The sequence below is a fragment of the Lutjanus erythropterus genome, chromosome 1, assembly GCF_056507025.1.
Source record: "Lutjanus erythropterus isolate fLutEry1 chromosome 1, fLutEry1.hap2, whole genome shotgun sequence".
Classification (NCBI taxonomy): Eukaryota; Metazoa; Chordata; class Actinopteri; order Lutjaniformes; family Lutjanidae; genus Lutjanus; species Lutjanus erythropterus.
In genome coordinates, this window is record NC_139317.1 from 3,241,164 (window position 1) to 3,260,000 (window position 18,837).

The 18,837-nt window shown below is 38.2% G+C and overlaps 1 protein-coding gene across 4 annotated transcripts in view; it reads left to right on the top strand.

Moving 5' to 3' along the window:
* LOC146332482 (multiple epidermal growth factor-like domains protein 11) overlaps window positions 1-18,837 on the top strand; it is a 220,523-nt gene that overhangs the window by 178,050 nt on the left and 23,636 nt on the right. For all 4 annotated transcript variants that reach the window (XM_084720356.1, XM_084720274.1, XM_084720427.1 and 1 more), the window contains exons 12-15: window positions 2,874-2,994; window positions 9,173-9,336; window positions 9,478-9,580; window positions 17,817-17,963. In XM_084720356.1, the coding sequence (XP_084576482.1) occupies window positions 2,874-2,994; window positions 9,173-9,336; window positions 9,478-9,580; window positions 17,817-17,963 (535 nt within the window). The remainder of the gene's footprint in view (window positions 1-2,873; window positions 2,995-9,172; window positions 9,337-9,477; window positions 9,581-17,816; window positions 17,964-18,837) is intronic.

Here is an 18,837-nt window from a genome sequence, read left to right on the forward strand (position 1 = left end):
GAACACATTTATTTTCTTTCTTAAATAAACAGTAAGATCTCAGTTTAGGTTTTTGCCAGATTTCGTCCTGCTGTGATTGTGTGTGTTTCAATCAGGAGAGACTTTGTTCTGATTGTACAAAATATATTTATTTGACGTGTTCACAGCTGAGATGAGAAATGTGAAAAGTCTTTGGTGGTTAAAAGAAACGCCACCCCCTGCCGATGAGGTCTGGACTGGAGGAGACGATCCCGTGCAGAAATGACAGCTGAAAGCATCAGAGAGGAGAACAGATTTAAAGTTTTGACACGACGACATGATTGGCTGATGGAGACTGTGGCTAAATCTGGTTGGTTAAGTTAAAGAGTGAACGCATATGGAGAGCTGAGTGAGAATAAGTAAAGAGAGACGGTTCAGGATGATTGAACTCACACTCAGACTTAAACTGTAACGTTACTTTCTGAAAACAATTTTCCACACTCTTTCAATACGTCAAATATCTTTGAGTCCCGTTCAGCCCCAACAGACTGATCCCAGTGAAATATATCGGTCCACACGACCTCTGATCTTCTATCGGAATACAGATACAGAGACGGATCATTCTGTCGGTTGAACAGATACAGATAAAGACGTCTCTTCCTCCTCTTCCTCACCCTGGTCCTGACAGAGCAACAAACACTGACAGCAGAACAGTCACGACACATAACAGGAGTAGAAAACTTATAACACTCCACCTCCATCCCATAAAAACATTATAAATATCCACGGATGTTCGATATTAACATTAAAAAATAAGAATTAAAGTTAGAGGCTGTAAAACACGGTAACAGTGCAGCGCTTCTATGAAAGCTGTTTAGTTATTGGTGGTTCTGCAGTAAGTGCTTTTTAGAAAACAGGATGTTTTATTTTTGATGGCCCTGAGTGTTTCTGTACAGGCCGCTGATATGACTTTCTTTGTTTCATTGTGGATTTTTAAGGAAAATATATAGAGCAGAAATTTCATTCTCAGAATTAGGACACACAAATAAAATGCTAGAGGCTAAATGTAGTCCACTATGGAGTGAAGACAGTGAATCTGGACTGATTTTAGTGCTTTTACAGCAGCTGCATGTTCTTCTATATATTCTATAGAACATGGGGTTGTGTAGTTGTATTTGTGTGGTTATATGGCAGGTATAGACTGACTGATACTGGATTTTTGAGGCCAATACTATTTTTTTTTTTTTTAAATCACACAATATATAAGCTGACAGTATTTTCTAAAACATAAAACAGATTGCTTAGATTTGTGAGATTAAATTCATCCTCAGCGTTCTTACCATGAAAACTTGTTCTTTTTTTATGAGTTATTTATTGCAGATTTTAAGTTTCTTTATAATGTTTGTTTTTTGTGAGCAGCATAAAGTGAAATACAACTAACATCTCATTATACAACTCAGTGCTGTGAAATGATTAAATTAAAAGTAATGTTGGTTCTGTTGGTTCAAAGTAAAGTCCGGCCTCTCACTGGACAGGTATCATACTTGGAGATGATGAAGTGGCTCTGACACATTTCACAGAAATCACTAAACTTTGGACAAGACCAGAATACGAGTGGTTTCCAGTTTGTGGTCCACTTTTTCTGCAGCACTTGTCTTAATTGGTTTGAGTCCAATTCACTGTTATTTGTAGGGTCTGGAAGCATCTACACAATTCTTTCCTCTAATTCTGATTGGTTTCCCCTGATATTCTTACCATAACCCTAAAACCAAACGCTCGTCATGCCGAAATCTAACCAACCCGACTAGTCAAGGCGATGAGTACGAGCCAATCAGAGGCGTGACTTTGACCTCCTGCAGGAAAAAACGAGCGTCCTTTCACTGTGACCAGTCCAAGACTCACCTGTGCACCGATCCTGCTGTTTAATCAGCGTCTCTGTGTGCCACATCTGTCAGCTGGATGGAAGAAGTGCTCACTAACATGGATTTTAAGAAATTTGTGAACAAAACCATAAATAAATAAAGAAGCAAAGCTTTTCTGCTCACAGAAAAAGTCTTAAATTTGGAATGAGAGCAAAAACAAAAGTTGCATTTATATTTGTGTGGAGTACAGTTATGACTTTCCATTTAAACTTCCTCCAAATATTCAAATTGGTGCCAAATGTTCTTTGTACAAATTTCCCTCGGCCTCCTTTTCCCCCCTGATTTCTGCAGTATTGTTTGGGGTCATCAAGAGGAAAATATAAGAATATATTGGAGATTACTTTCTGACCTCATTTAAAACTTGTAAGCAGATGTTCTATTGGAGGAGGCTTTTTCATATTTTACTGTTCCTTATGTTGTTAGAAAATGTCCCGGTTATGAATATCTGAAAAATTTAGTCCATGAACTCTTGTCTTATTTGTTCAAATGTCTTAGTTCTTCTTCTTGTTTTGACACTAAAAACAAAAAAAAAGTTGAGGAAACAAAATTTCAAGGCAACGTACTGCAATAGATTTCGAAAACTTTTACCAGCTAGTGATCTTTTGTTGACATTTAATTTTCTTCTTTAGCTTTGAATTTTAGAAACTGAAAACATTGTATTTAAAAAAAAATATTGAGTAACTTCATTTTCTAAAACTCAAAGATTCAAGTTTATCTTAAGAGGAAAGGAAATTCTTAACTACAGATTATAGGTCAGCAAACCTTTTTAAAGTTTATTTAATCATTTAGTAGTAGTAGTTTGAGTTGCCTTGAAATTTTAAGTTGTCTCAACTCTTTTTTTTTACAGTGAAGATAATCAACTTTTGGTCGTAGTTATTTAAATTATGACTGAATATGAATGAGTGCAAATGCAAAACTGAAACACTTGATAAAGTTGTACTGCAGTGTGTGACGTGTGATGCGTCTCTGTCTGTGTGTCCTCTGTGTCTCCAGGGTGACGACTGCTCCATCAGCTGTCCTGCAGGACTCTACGGGACCAACTGCACCTCGTCGTGTTCCTGCCACAATGAGATCTCCTGCTCGCACATCGACGGCTCCTGTTTCTGCAGAGAAGGTTCCCTTCAGCCTCCATTACACTGTTACAGTTTTTTTTTGAGATTTTCGTTGTGTAGTTTTGTTGGAATTTAGTGTAACATAAGTTAAGTCCTCAGTCTAGGAGAACATGGACGTACACTAAGGTCCACCCATGTCCATGAACAACCAGCAGCGCCTTAAATCAACTTCGAATCACTTTTTATTAACAAGACTTGAGAGGTGATTAATACCCAAAATAAGGAACAAAAAAACTCTCAAAAACACAAAATATAAACACAATAAATCATGAATTTCTAACATTGGTGGGAGAATTATTCAGATCCTCTACTTACTTTAAATAGCAATAAAATAATGTAAAAAGAGTAAAAAGTATAATATTTTGCTTTGACATGTGGCGGAGTAGAAAGTAGCACTAAATTAAAACACTCAGGTAAAGTACTCAAGTATCTGGAGTTGTACTTCATTACTCTCCACCACTGGTTTTCTAACCTAAATTTCCTGAGTGAAAAACACAAGAAGAGGTGCTTCTCACTCCTGCGAGATAAAAAAAAAACTACTTCTGCTGTAAATACACAGTGTTCAGATTTACTGTTTACAAGATTACAGGGGCGGAACACCAACACTCACACAGATGATTGCCAAAGTCAACACAAAGCTTTCTGAGGAGCGAGTCGGTCTTCAGCAGTCCCACTGCAGAGTCACTCTCACAAACACACACACAAAGAAATAACAGCTGGTGTCACCGGCTGGACACTGGACGGGTTCAAACTGCAAAGGACAGGAAAAACTCCCATTATTACAGTTTTCAAGTGGTGACCTGCTCTGCTAACCTTGTCGTCACCACTTAAATACTCTATTTTCAAGTGAAAGTGAAGACAGATACAATTATATTTTTAAATAAAATTGAAATAAAAACACGTTAAAAGCAGAAAATAAAATCATTGGAGCTGAACTAACAGAAAGGTTCTGAGATCTTCGGGGTTGATGTTGATATCAGCGAGGACAGGTTGATATTTTCTGTCCTGGTGGCACCAGACTGTCAACACATCGCCACCGGAGAATCTAAAGAGATTGTCAAATCATTGACACCTGAATCCTTGTGGGCGCTTTCACTGTTTCACTTGATTGAGGTGTAGCTGGCAGAGATATTACTGTGTTTTACTCGTGCTTTTGTTGACGCACTTCTTTTCACCAGTCGCTGTCAGAGCTTCCTGATGTCTCCAAATCAGAGGCTGACATTAACGTCTTTTAGTCCTCGTCTGCCCGTAATTACATACGGTACATGTGATGTGACGTGAACGTGGCGTTCTGCTGGTTTACGTGTGGCAGAGCTGTTATCAACCGGCCAATCACCATCCAGCGATCCTGTGAATTGTGACAAAATCACAACATTCAGACAGAAAACATCCCGCCTCACCAACTTCTTCTTCATCTTCTTCATCTTCACTTTGAATTGCTGTGTTACCCTGAAAGCCTGAATGAGCATCAGCTGGTTTCTTTTAAAGTTGGACATATAAATGCAGCTGGGATTCAGATTGCAGCCTCTCCTGTAACTGCAGTGATGTCTTTCTGCTGCTGTGGTGGAGAACATGTCTGTGTTCCTTCAGAGGATTTGTTCCAGTTTGTTTTGCTCTTTAACTCTGCAAAAACATTCGACTGAAGACTCCATTATACCAGGAAACATCTAACAGCGATATAACCATCTTTTGTTGATTTGTTAACCACTGAGGAGTCTCCAAAGAACACAAAAACATGTTTGTTTGCCTTTTACAGAGTTAAGTGTTTTACAGTTTGTTTTTTCTGCGGTCAGCTTTGCTCTCAGTCCCAGAAAGGCCTGTCAGAACCACAGCTGACTTTCTACTTTTCCTGTTTTCTTCTCAGAGGAAGAAAAACATCTTTTACAATTGTGATTATTTCTTCGTTTTTACCTTCACAGCTCTTTACTCGACCTTCATTTTCTCCTCTTTAGAGCTGAATCAGTTAGCTCAGAGCTGCAAAGATTAGTCAATCAATTGATTAGTAGCTTGAAAAAAAATTAGTTGCCAACAATTTTGATAATCTCTTTATAATAATACATAATGCATAATAATATACAGTGAACAATACAATATGGCACACTCCTACCAGGGAAACATGGGATGCGTGAATGAAGAAGCCAGCAAACATGACTAAACATGACGTAAACAAAACTTTATAAAGATAGTTCACCCAAAACCTAAACCTGACCCGTGTGAACTAAACCTCTAACTCATTATATCATCCATGAACATGATTTCTGCCTGAGACATGTCAGATAGATTTTCATCAGCCATGATGGTTGTTTAACAGTGAAGACAACAACTCCCATGATCCCACATTACTTCATGACATCATTAAACTGTGTCTTTAGTTATTTTTATTAGACTCCTAGCAGCAAAACTTACATATTGCGTGTTCAAAGTACACATTATTTGTGTTATAATTTTATGATCTTGAACACAGATTTTGCCATTTATTGTAGACGACATTAACAACTTCTATCATCTCAAGTTACAAATATAAAAAAAAAAATAAAAGATACTGGAAGGTAACAAAAACAGTCACCAAATATCCACAGTCAGTCATCACTTTTTAAATTTTATGTCATTCAAATTGCGATTTTTCAATTGTACATAATATAAAAAGAACCGTGTTTACATAGATGAATATATTATATGAATCCATACATTAAAACTGCATAACTGAAATTGGATTCTATTGTCTGGGCTCCCAGGACCTCCATACACTGAAAAGACAAACAATGAAGACATCAGGAACAAACCGAGTGATAGAATAAAGCACTTTTGATTTTTATTATTATTATTTTTAATGTACCTTTTGGAGTAATTTTTCAAGCAAAAATGCCAAAGACACCCCAGTTTCTTCTTCTCTTTGTCATAATATTTCAAAAGTAAAATGAATAACTGGACTTTGTATTGTTTTGCACGATAGAACTGCTTTGTACAATTTGATTGGCTTCAGGAAATAATCATGATGCCCATTTTTAATTTTAATCAATTGATTTAAAAAAAAAAATCAGTTGCAGCCCTGTTTAATTGTACATCTGTAGCTGTGAGGTTTATTTTTGATGACTGTGAATTTTAGTTTTAACTATTGATTTTTCTCTTGTTAATCATTTTTGTTTTTCTTTCCAGCCAGAAACTCCTGACTGTCCAAAAATATAAAAGTACCTACCTTTAACCATCTGCGGGACTTGTTCTTGTTTCGTATTTTGTTCCCCACTTCACTTCCTTAATATCTCTCAATATCAGCATGTTTAAATATTAATGCGCCACTGAACCTCGTGGGGAACATGCATGGGTAATTAAAGTGGAGAGACATCTGAGGCAGAGTGCAGGGCCAGGGGCCCGAGAGCTTTGCTCAGAACAAGTGGGTGTCTGTCTTTGCCCTGTAAACCCTTATTTCCTTTTTCTTTTAGAGCTGCTGAAGAGAAAACTTACAGGGGAAAAGTTCAGTTTATCTAACATGTGTCGGCCATGTTACCATAACCTTCTTCATGATGGATGTTTGTAGAGTAAACATCTGATTGTTAACATTTACTACGTCTTTTTCTTTTTACTAAAGAGGCATTCAGAGGCATGTGGTCTGGCTGGTCTGCATATCAAAAGGATATTTGACAAATTTATGAGAAACGATGCATCATTGCATGCTGCATCTGCTCGTGTTAAAGAAATTACACTGAAGGAAGGAGGGAAAATCAGGGCACTCCAATGCAATTTTAAAGTAATTTAAAATTCTGAGGATCAGCATTCAGCACATGTTGCCTTCCTCGGGATAAAAACCAGTAATCATTGAAATGAGATAAATACTGTATAGGAGGACGAGTGTTTAAAAACATGAAATGCACAGCTGAGAAATGCCTCCAACACCAAAACATTCACATTCTTTAAGGGGGAGATTTTCATACCTTTATTAGCCAGAAGAAAGCAGAGAGATGACGAGACTTTAGGCGAAAGAGACGGAGACTAACACCCAACAAAGGCCTTAACCCCTCCAGCAGGCCAACAGAGTAGGGATGCATGATTTTGGATTTTTGCCCATATCTGATATGGCAGTGTTGTCCAACTCATTTTGCCAGTACTGATATATACACATATTTTTTCCACCTAATTTCAGAGAACATCAAGTCTCACACATTATTCTGCCTGCTCTTATCATGATGGCCCACTGGCAGATGCAGACTTAAATTATAATGCTTTTCAAAATGTACACATTCACCGGGCAAAACAAGAAAACTGCAGCTGACAGGTGTTTTTTCTCTTTGTTCTTATTCACAATAATAATCTGGATGATGGCTCTTAAGATGGACAATTTTCAAGTTTGTGTTGTTGAAGGAATGTGATTTTTCTCCTCCTCACAAGGCCAACGTTGAACAATCATTGGAAATGGAAGCATTTTTACCCATTTCAGACAAAAATCTCCACAGTCCAGCCACTCATGTTGCCTGCACATTATTTAAGTGTCATCTAATCGGCTTTGATTACAATAACCCTCTGCAGTTTTCATTATTATGCATTGTCACATAATACAGACTTCCTGTTTCAGCTTCTTACAGTATTCTTGCCGTAGTCGTGTGTCAACATCGATTTTCTTTACAAACAGAGATGTAGCAAGATGAACAAGGGGTACAGAGTATATTTAAACTGTTTAAATAGTTTTTTATGATCCTCCTGTGAACTTTTTACAGTAAAAGGTGTTTCTTTCTGTGAGGTAACACGGGCACATTAAAAGCAGCACATTCCTCTGGCTGAATTTAAGAACAACACAGGTTCAGATTGTGCAAGAGTTCTGAGTGCTCGTTAAGATGCCAGAGACACAGAAGAAGTTGTACAAAGAGAAAACGAGTGACTGCTGAGTAGATTTGTAAAACGTGTTGCCTGTGTGACGTCTCCACCACACTGAGGGAAAGACTGAACAGAGCAGAGATATGAAGCCGTGTTGAGGTTCAGCTGTATGTGTCTTTGTGCATAGACTGCACCCTGGAGTGAGAAAAAGTTGTCTGTCTACTGTTATCTAGTACTGTCTGGTACTGTCTAGTGTCATGTAGTGTTGTCTAGTACTGTCCAGTGTTGTCTAGTACTGTCTTGTACTGTCTGATACTGCCTAGTACTGTGTAGTGTTGTGTAGCATTGTTTAGTACTGTCTAGTACTGTCTAGTACTGTGTAGTGTTGTCTATTACTGTCTAGTGTTGTGCAGCATTGTCTAGTAGTGTCTAGTACTGTCCAGTATTGTCTAGTACTTTCTGGCACTATCTAGTGTTATCTAGTACTGTCTAGTGTTGTGTAATGTTGTCTAGTACTGTCTAGTATTGTGCAGTATTGTCTTGTACTGCCGAGTGTTGTCTAGTATGGTCTGGTATCTGTCTAGTGTTGTCTAGTACTGTCTAGTCTTGACTCGTACTGTCTAGTATTGTGTAGTGTTGTCTATTCCTGTCTAGTTTTGTCTAGTAGAGTCTGTTTAAGTTTAGTATGCACAGTTCAGTTGGGGAAATAAAGACCCTCTAAGCAATTTTATTCTGTGTTCAGTCTCATCATTTTTGATCTGGCCATGGAGATTATTAATGACATTTCAAGGTTTGTGCACTTTCAGTTTAACCTTCAAATAATGTGTTTTTTTTTTTATCTCATCTAGATAATCTTGTTAAAAACATAACTGCCTGTGTTTCTAATCTTATATCACTTAATTGCAGTAGTGTGTTGTATCAGTGTCCCAGATCTCTGCAATTACTTTAAGTACTTTATCATAATATGATAATAATGATGGATGTTACAACTCCCAGACAGGCTGTTTATGAAAAGAGGTCCAAAATAACCAAAAAGTCAGGTAGCTGCAGGAAAAAAATCAAGTTTATTAAGAAACAATAAATGTGATCATAAACTATCACAAACAACAAAACAGAAGGTTTATGATTCTTCTCTCTAAACTAAACCAACATTAAAACTAACAAAGAGAAAAAATACAATGAAAATAAAACCCAAGTTGTAATGACCCTGAATTTTATTATGATTTTTTTTTTTATGTAAATAAATAAACTTTATTTTTGGAAAACCTGTTAAGACCTGAGTTACAAGATACTTCACAGGTGCACATGAAACACAATAAGTCTAAATAAATAAACTGTCTGTGTTCTGATGGTCTTTGGTCTGTCTGTGTCCAGGTTGGCAGGGTGTGGACTGCTCCATCCCCTGCTCCAGTGGTACTTGGGGACTGAGCTGCAATCAGACGTGTCAGTGTGCCAACGGCGCGGCCTGCGACCCCGTCAACGGAACCTGCACCTGCTCCCCGGGCTGGAGGGACGAGTACTGCGACGCCCCGTGTCCTGTGAGTGATCAGAACAGACATGAGTTCTTTGACTAGTTTGGATTCAACTACATTGATAAACACCACTTCTATTATTATTATTGTTTGCACAGTATTTTTAAAGCACATTATTTCTGTCCGGTGTGTTCGTGCTGTTGTTAGGAGGGATCATACGGGCTGGACTGCAGAGAGAGATGTGACTGTCTCAACTCTGATGGCTGTGATCCGGTCACCGGCTTCTGTCGCTGTCTTGCAGGTTGGACAGGTGAGTTATGCAGCTGCAGTTTTACTGACACGTTTGCTGAAAATATTGTTACTGTCAAAGTTCAGGGTTCTGGGAACAGTAATGACGACCGTAAGTTAAGAGCAGTTTTTGAAGTTAGGAGGTCAAATGAACAGGCTCATAATTGACAGTCAGAGAAACAAGCACACAAATTTTCTTTAAGACCAGATCAGACCAGGTAAGAGGATACAAACAAAACAGTTCTTTTACTGATAATGAAATAAGTAAAGTTGACTGACTGTAATTGCCATTTTTACTTTGTACTGTGAAGAGCAGATATAAAGACATTGTGACAACAACAACGACTGTACTGTACTCACAGCGCCTCTAAAGCCACGCCCCCACCGTTACAACCCCAAGGTTTGACTCGGGGATGAAGGGTGTAACAATAATTAAAAGTAACCTGTAGAAGTGCCAGTGGAGGCTGCTTCCATTCCATTTATAATAGAGCAAAAAGAGCAGGGGACCCAGCACCCTGCCCTGGGTTACCCCACAGCTGATTGGCATGGCCTCTATTGCCCACCAACCTCCACCTGCTGGTCCCTTCCTGACAAGGAAGGCCAAACAATTTCACCATTGGTATTGAAGTAATCCAGAAGTAAGTTACATTACTTTAAAGTTGTGATAATTTTATTTATTTATCATTATTATTATCATTATTGTTATTATTAACCTTTATGTTGCCAGGGAAAAAATGAGACACAGGTCTCATTTTGATGGTGCTGTGGTTACATTTAATAAATCTAAAATCATAAAGCAATACAGATCAATAAAACAATAAAAACTAATAAAAACAACAACACATCCATGCAAAAACACTCACTGTCAATAGCAACATATCAATCGATCAATAATTCCAGTTAAAAGAATGTTTTATTATTATTACTATTAGAGCTGTTAGAGAAATGCAGCAAAGTGGAAAAAGTGTGTCTGTGTGTGTGTGTGTGTGTGTGTGTGTGTGTGTGTGTGTGTGTGTGTGTGTGTGTAGTTGCCACATGCAAAACACCCAGTAGAGGGCAGCAAACACCACACAATCATAGCAGAATAATTAATATTAGTTCTAGTTTTCTGTACTTAAACTTGTATTAAACAGTAGATGACTGCCATTTTCTTATTTCTCTGTTTCAGTCACACACACACACACACACACACACACACACACACACACACACACACACACACACACAGTTACATGCAGCACAGATCTCCGGTCATATTATTTCTGTCTACCAGCACAGCTCTGTCTGCTGAGCTGCACTGTTGGAAAGAGCTTTAAAAAAGAAGATTCAAGTGTCTGAGAATTGTTTTCTAACAGACTCGGGGACGAGTGCAGTTTCAGTCTCCTAAATGATACGCTCCTTTGCAGATCCTCCGCTACGCTGCGAAAAGTCCACCTTGAAAAAGGCAGCACTATTAATTACTTTTTTTTTTAACAAGAAATCGGTAATTGTGTCGGAATATATTTTTAAAGTAACCCTCCCAACCCTGCTCAAGTTGCAGCTCCAGATAAATTTTACTTTTTTAGCCAAAAGCGACTATTTTCATCATAAAGTCAGAGGTCGTACAGCCATTGAGGATTATTTCATTTGATAAACGGGGTGTTTAACCATTGAGATTAATAAGTGACATGACCTCGGTATTAACTGTAACTGATGTTAAAAAGAATTCATAACATGCAGCCTTGAATAAAGAGTCGTCTTTCTGTTCATCGAAAACGCTCCAGGAACGCTTCAGTAATGATCACCTGCTGCAGATTTTCCTTTTGTGTGGAGGTCAGATCTTCATGAGCCACATACAACCCCTGAATGGAGGGTTTTAGAGGGCAGATGACACAGGTCTGGATGGAAAATACCACAAGAGACACACAGAGGGAGAAGTTAAAGAATGCGAGGCTGAACAGCAGAGGGGAGGAGGTGCCGGCGACAACATGCCAAGACTGGAGACAACAAATCAATGTGACACACAGAGAATTCAGACCTATAATTTTAAAACTGATGGAGATTCAGGCTTGGATGAGTTTGACAGCCCAGCTCTCTTCAATAATTCAGCCTCACAAGAGTTCCCCCGTGGATGAAGCACCTTTCAAGTGAGACTCGGCTCCGTTCTCAGACTCTCGTGTCCTGTGTGCGTGTGTTTTTTTGTTTTTTTTTATCAGAGACTTTAAGCAGCAAATCAACATCCTCAGCAGTGACATTGCCTCTCTTACTTTGCACCTTTGTTTACTTCAATAATTGTCATGTTCAAGTTGTAGCTCAGCTCATTTTACCCGCTGATGGTCAATCAGCGAGTCGTGATCAGCAATGATCAATATGAGAGCTCATGAATATGGAAAAGGCGTTTTAATTCACCGCCAGAGGGAGAAGTGGTAATGAATTGACATTGGGAGGAACTTCAATATATTGATGAATATTTAGATCAAAGTTTAAACCAAAAGTTAGTTTGAAGAAGTGAAGAAACATGAGATGATTTTGTTAAGTCTTAAACAGTTAGGTCTGTGTAATTACAGTGAAGGTGATGATCACAAATGATAATTAGTCCTGTGAGATAATAGGAGTGTTTTCATGAATGTGTATCAGCTTAAAACCTCTGAGCAGCCCTAATGTTCTGCTAAAGACTTCTCCTGTGGTCCATTATGTTCCCAGTGGGTGAAAAACCCCAATAAGACCACATTAAGCGGTTTGCACGTGGTGTAATTGCCTTTTGTTCAAATTTACTTATACAAGAAAGAACAGAAAGATTTAACAGAGGATCTCTTTCTCTAAGTTACAAATCTACAGCGTGTTACATCTGTTGAATCAGGTGGAATAAGACTCAAATACACGACTGAAAAGTGACAGAAATAGTTGCATGATCAGAGAGAGGTTCAAATCCTGGCTCATTCCTCACCTCCACACAGCAGACAAATCACTCTGAGGTGTGTGTGTGTGTGTGTGTGTGTGTGTGTGTGTGTGTGTGTGTGTGTGTGTGTGTGTGTGTGTGTGTGTGTTAATGGAGGGTTAATACATTTATGGACCACATTGTTTAAAGAGTTAGAAAAACCTAAACAAAAACAGGAAATATTATTTGTGCACTAAATCAAACTGCGACATTATAAATCCTCCGCTGCACCAGATTCACATTTGGAAAATGAACAAAGAGAAAACAAAATGTTTTTGGATCATTTCCTCTGTGATGCTCCTCCAGCTGTCACCACTGTCAACTATTTGTTTTAAGACTTTCTGTGACTGAGAGAACCTCCTTCCTGTCTTTTGAGAACTGCATCGTGGGGCGATAGTGTCCATCAACTCCACGCTCAAAACCCCGAGAGAATTTATTGAGTGAACTGAAATATGTCAGCAGTAAACACTCAGAGAGAATTAGTGTGGAGTTCAGGACAGGAACTGGGACACAGTTGGCCTCATGCAAGAAACCATTCACAAACAAATTTTCCTTTATTTTTGTTCTGCCCACAGTTTGCTCTTATTTTGTTAGAACCCAGTGACTTTTGAGAACCTTAAAGAAGAGGTGAGAGAACATTGGAGAGCACAAGATGAAAGAAAAACATAATGTCTTCACGGTCCACTGATTATTAGTCCAACGCAAGGAATGTAAATAATGATGATGTAATAATTATAGTTACAATATTTATAGTAATACAGTAATCAAAGAAATATTCAGGGTTTCAGGGGAGACACCTTTAACAGTTAAAACTTAAAGGCATCATATTTTACTTTAAGTAAAGTTTTATATCATCTTACTTTCAATATTTTAGGGATTTTAGACTGTTGGTCGGACAAAACAAAAAGACATCTATGGAGCCTATAAAGTGACAGAATAATAAATAGAAAAACAATAATCATAAAGAGTAATAAAAAGTTAGCAGACAAGTTAAAATAAGAAAAACCAACATTTATAATTTAATCCATAAATCTGCTTTTTAAATATTTTTAAATATGAAAAAGAAGGAAAAAAAATATGAAACTTTTTCTTTAAGCTCTGATCAGTTGGCAAAAAAAATACAGGAATAAATTAATAAAAAATAAATAATAATGATAATTTATATATAGTATGTAGTTATTTAGTATTTAGTGAGTATTACTGTACAATCAGTTTGAGTTATTTTTTAATTTAAAAAGTCCAGGTTCTCTGATTTCAGCTTCTTAAATGTGAATATTTCTCGTTTCTTTATTCCTCTAAACTGAATGTCTTTGAGTTGAGGACAAAACGAGACATTTGAGGACGTCATCTTGGACTTTGGGAAACACTGATCGACACTTTTCACAATTTTCTGATATTTTATGGACCAAATTGATTAATGGAGAAATTGATTGACAGATTAATCGGTAATGAAAATAATCGTTATGTAATGATAACAGGAATAACAGGAAAGACGTGAAAAATTTGTCCGTGACAGGATTAATTTAAAAAAATGATTGAGAGATTGATTAAACATTAAAAAAAATAGTTAGTTGCAGCTCTAATTGGCCACCGGTTTATAATCACATCAGATTCATCACTCAGCAGATTTTGGTGGTTGAGAACATTTGGCATTTGACTTCTATTATTTTTTCCCTTAACAGGAAATTAAGAGAAATTATAAGACATGATTTAAGAGAGTGTTGCTGCCTGAGGCCACGTGTGAGTTTATGAAGAGGAATCAGCTGTAAAAACAGTGAGTGAATGTAGCTGCAGCCCTAAAAATAACACCACAGTTACTTTTAAATAGTTTTAGTATCTTTTCTGAATCATCACATGAACTGAACTGGGTCAGAAGAATTAAAATCATTGTGTGTCAAATCAGATTTTAAAACTTTCCTTCAACGCTGCCACCTGGGAAAAGAATATTAGGTGCTCCACCATCATCTGCCAAAACTTAAACTCAGTGCTACAAGAATTTGCATGTGTCCTTCTTCAGCCTCATGCACATCCTGTCTCCACCCTCCCATCCTCCACCTCTCTCTCTCTCCATCCCTTTGTTTTAAGTTCACAGCCTAACGAAGAGAGTTTTCACCCACTTTGTGGCTCAGAGGTAGTTTATTAATTGAGTTATAATGGCTGCCTGCGCCCCACTCTCATATTCTCTCATATTCTGTGTCAAAGGAAGTTTCTAATGAGCTGCAGATATGCCAGGCTGCAGACAGGAGGAGGGAGACATACTGTATTTGCACATACACTATTCTTACTCCGTCCGTCTGTCTGTCGGTTTCTATATTTAGATGTGGTGGTAGCTTATTCCTGTGTGTGTGCGCGTGTGTGGCTGAGTGTAACTAAGAATTAATGTAATGTGGGTCTCTGGGGTCCTGCAGTCTCCAGACTGTCCCCTGTGAGCAGCGAGGGCTCTGATCCGTTCTGCAAGCCAGCTCCTGTGTAGACAGACTGCTGCCTCTCAGGACACACACACACACACACACACACACACACACACACACTCATACACATGCAAGAATGCAAGACTGATGAAAGAAGGAGACACTCCAGCAAATGATTAAAGGGCAAAAAGTCTCAGGCAGAATTTGGGGAATTTAGGTTTTTGCCTAAAATATTTGTTCATACAATCTGACATTTTATTGGTTCATGTGCAAACACAGTTTATGAGGCACAAGAGGCTCACGATGTCTACAGAAAACTGAAGCTTTGAGCATATTTTTTAGTCAGTGTTTGATTGGTATGCAAGTCCCAACCTGCAGAACCAGCAATAAGGCTCTAATTTTAGTTTATCACAGATAAAACAAACTGTATTTGTGTGTATGGTTATTAAACTATATCACCACTGTTTTCACTTTTCATCCTCATCACCTCGACCAGCAGGGTTATGTTTTCAGTCTGGTTTGTTTGTCGGTTTGTCAGCAGGATTACAGAAAAAAACTGCTGGCCAGGTTTTCATGGCTGGAGGGTGTAAAATGAGCCAAAGAAGAACCCATTAAGTTTTGGAGCAGATCTGAATCACGGGGCAGCCAGCAGGTCAACTGTAACACTGGTGTAATTAAAGTAATTACAGTTACTGGTGAGCTGCAACTAAACGTATTATTGCAGCAGGTTTGTAAGAAATAAGCAATATCTAAATTATCCCTACTGTTTTGTCCTTGTCAGTATTATATCATATAATATTACATCACAGCAGACTGGACTGTTGGCCTCAAGTCCTCTTTCTAGTTTTATTAGCAAAAAACATCACAACAAGATTCAGAGTCTACAGCCGTGTTAGCAGCTCTGTCAGGCTTCTGTTGCCACAGCGGTGCTTTGAGCTAAATGCTAACATCAGCATGCTAACGTGCTCACAGCAATTAACATACTGATATTAACCAGTTGTTTACCATGTTCACTGTCTTATTTTAGCGTGTTAGCATGCTAACATTGCTAATTAGCACTAGCAGAGGCTGATGGGAATGTCATCAGTTTTGCAGATGTTTTCGCAAAAGTATTGGATGCAATTAAATTTTAACTATAACTAACTAATTTAACTTTTGGTCTTCTTTCTGTCTCTACAAGTTTTTTTAAAAAAAGGTTTAAAAGATTATTTTCTGTCATATTATATTAGAGATGAGTCGATCCAATACATTAAAATTCCTGTGTCAGATACTGGGGGGATAATCTGAACTATCCATTAAACTAATCTGCCAAGTAAATGCTTGGCTGAATGTGTCATAGACAGAGAAATGGCCAGCAGGTGATACAGATGATATTCATTTTAATTTTCAGCAAAGTGCATCCATTACCAGGTATTGATACAGTTCAGTCAGACAGCTCATGTTTAAGAATGTTTATTGCAGCAGCAGAACATATTTAGAGTTTGGTGTCTAAGCTCCGACCTCATCACTCAGAGAGATTTTGAGGAGTGATGAACAAAGATGTTGGACGTCCTGTCGGAGCCTGCAGGTGGATGCTGGGGTGGTGGAGGCGCTGAACGAGCAGGCAGTGATGGCCTCGACAGACAGACGGAGAGATGGGAGGTTTTAGTGGTTTAAGTAGACCGCCAGATTGGAAGGGTGCGTTTGGTTTGTGCAACAGAGAGCGAGGGGCATGTCACGTGTGATTGACGGTGCACCTCGAGTTAAATGCCTCAACTACCTCACAGACATCACTACATTAAAGGTATTACTGACACTTCAGAAAGGCAAAAATTCAGTATTGTAAAAGTGGTATCAAGCCATCCCTAACATATTACATTCAGTGGGTATGATTTCTAAAATGTGTGATAAGAGTTGCACAAAATAATAAAGGAAAACTTTCTTTTTTAATTTTTTATGTTTTTACTCAGAGCTGCCATCTCAGTAATAACAGAAACAGTGCATCAGAATAATTTTATTAATCAAAGAATCAATGAATTAGTGATTTAATGTGAGGATGTTGACATATTTTCCTTCCTGCCACTCTCCTCAGTTCTTTATTGGAGCTTTATTGGAGCATTTAGATCCGTGCTTTTCAACTCAACTCTGTGTTTTTCTATATTTTTCGTATTCTCAACAAAGTCATAAAAGTTAATATTGTCTGACTTTCCTCTGTCTGTCGCTCTGAGCTCTGAGCTCGTGTAAATCTTTAAAAGTACCTCGCAGATATGAAGTTTCTTTTAAAACTTAAACAGAAGGAAAGGATGCATTTGTCAGGGACAATTTTCAGCTGTGGATTAATCGACATTTGGTGCTGTAGTGAGTATTTGGTGCAGCAGGACAGTGTGTGTGTGTATGGGACTGAGTCAAAAATAAACAACAGTGTGTGTGTTCATGGTAATAAAGGACATGTCAGTGCAGCATGGCTCACTGGTGTGTTTTAGTTTTTGGGGCTCTGTAGAACAGAATAAATATATAAAGAGAAGAAGATAGAATAGAAGATAAATCAGGCTGTGACTTGTTAGTAAAATCACTTCATTGTTGGTTTTGATCTTTTTGCAGGATCTGTTGACAAAAAGAACAATATAGAACTTCACCAGACTCATCATTTAGCAGGGAGATGCATGAAGAGGAATTGTTTCTCTCCTTACAGTCCCCCCCCCCCCCCCGCTAACTCAGTGTCTGAGTAGGTGCTTAGATGCCTTTTTCTAATGTTCCCTCACCCACACTTCTTTGCATCATTCTCTCTTCTCCTTTTTCAAGTTTAAGTGACACATCTGAAACTTTGTGAGCAGCGTCGGGGAAGTCAGTTTAACTTCATTTAAGAGCTGGTTCACAAAGGACAAAGCTTCTTTCTTTAGCATAGACTGAAAATGTGTGTTTGTGTGTATGTGTTTCTCTGTTTTGTGCAGGTGTCCATTGTGACAGTGTGTGTGAGGAAGGACGCTGGGGACCAAACTGCTCCTACAGCTGCACTTGTGAGAACGGAGGCTCCTGCTCTCCGGAGGACGGCACCTGCGTGTGCGCTCCCGGCTACCGCGGCACCAACTGCAGGCGAAGTAAAGAAACATTTCACTCACACACGTTTCAGCACACACATGCTCCAGGCCTGCATCTGCTGCTGTCACTGCAGAGCAGAGGTGGAACCTTAAATCCAAAAATTTACAATATGGCACAACTGAAAAATAATTGAATAAAATATAAAAGTTCTGCTCTCAAAAGATAACAGCCTTAAAATGTAGTTGAGAATAAAAGTGCTGTTTGTGAAGAATGGTACCTGTCAGCCACGTGTTCATGCATCGATAATGAAATTCCCTAAAATGATGAGGTCATGATTTTCCTATCAGATCAGTCAGGTGATTATATGCTCCTTTACAGGTGGAGAAGAAACTCTGTAACACCTCTTAAAATATATCTAAATCGAATTTATTGTGATGTAATGTGCCTCTGGGATGAAATAATGATTTTCAGAAGCTTCCACACACAAGAGTATGCATGAACAGTTTGACTGTATACATGATTTTGGCCACAAACTGATGGGGAAGTTGTTCATAGGAAGGTTTATGACCAAGACAAGATTAGATAAACCAGGAAGTACAGGGAAAAGTCCCATAGTAAATTCTCATGCCAATTCTTGCTCCCAAATTCCAGTAATACAAAAATAAAAGCAATAGAGTGGTAAATATAAACTCAAATATATCTAATAAGCTTTTTTTGCTTGTAGTGTCGTGCAAATTAATGCAAAACGTAGTCAAATATTGTTGAGGAAATGTCAAAAAAAAAACTTATCAAACAGGTCAGATCCTTCCATTGGATAATTACTGCAGTGATTAATATGTTTCAGCTGGTAACAAGTTGTTGAACTCTAACTGATGCAGTGAGCAGCTTCTCCTTTCTTCAACAAACATGTCAGAAAACATATTCTATGGTCGA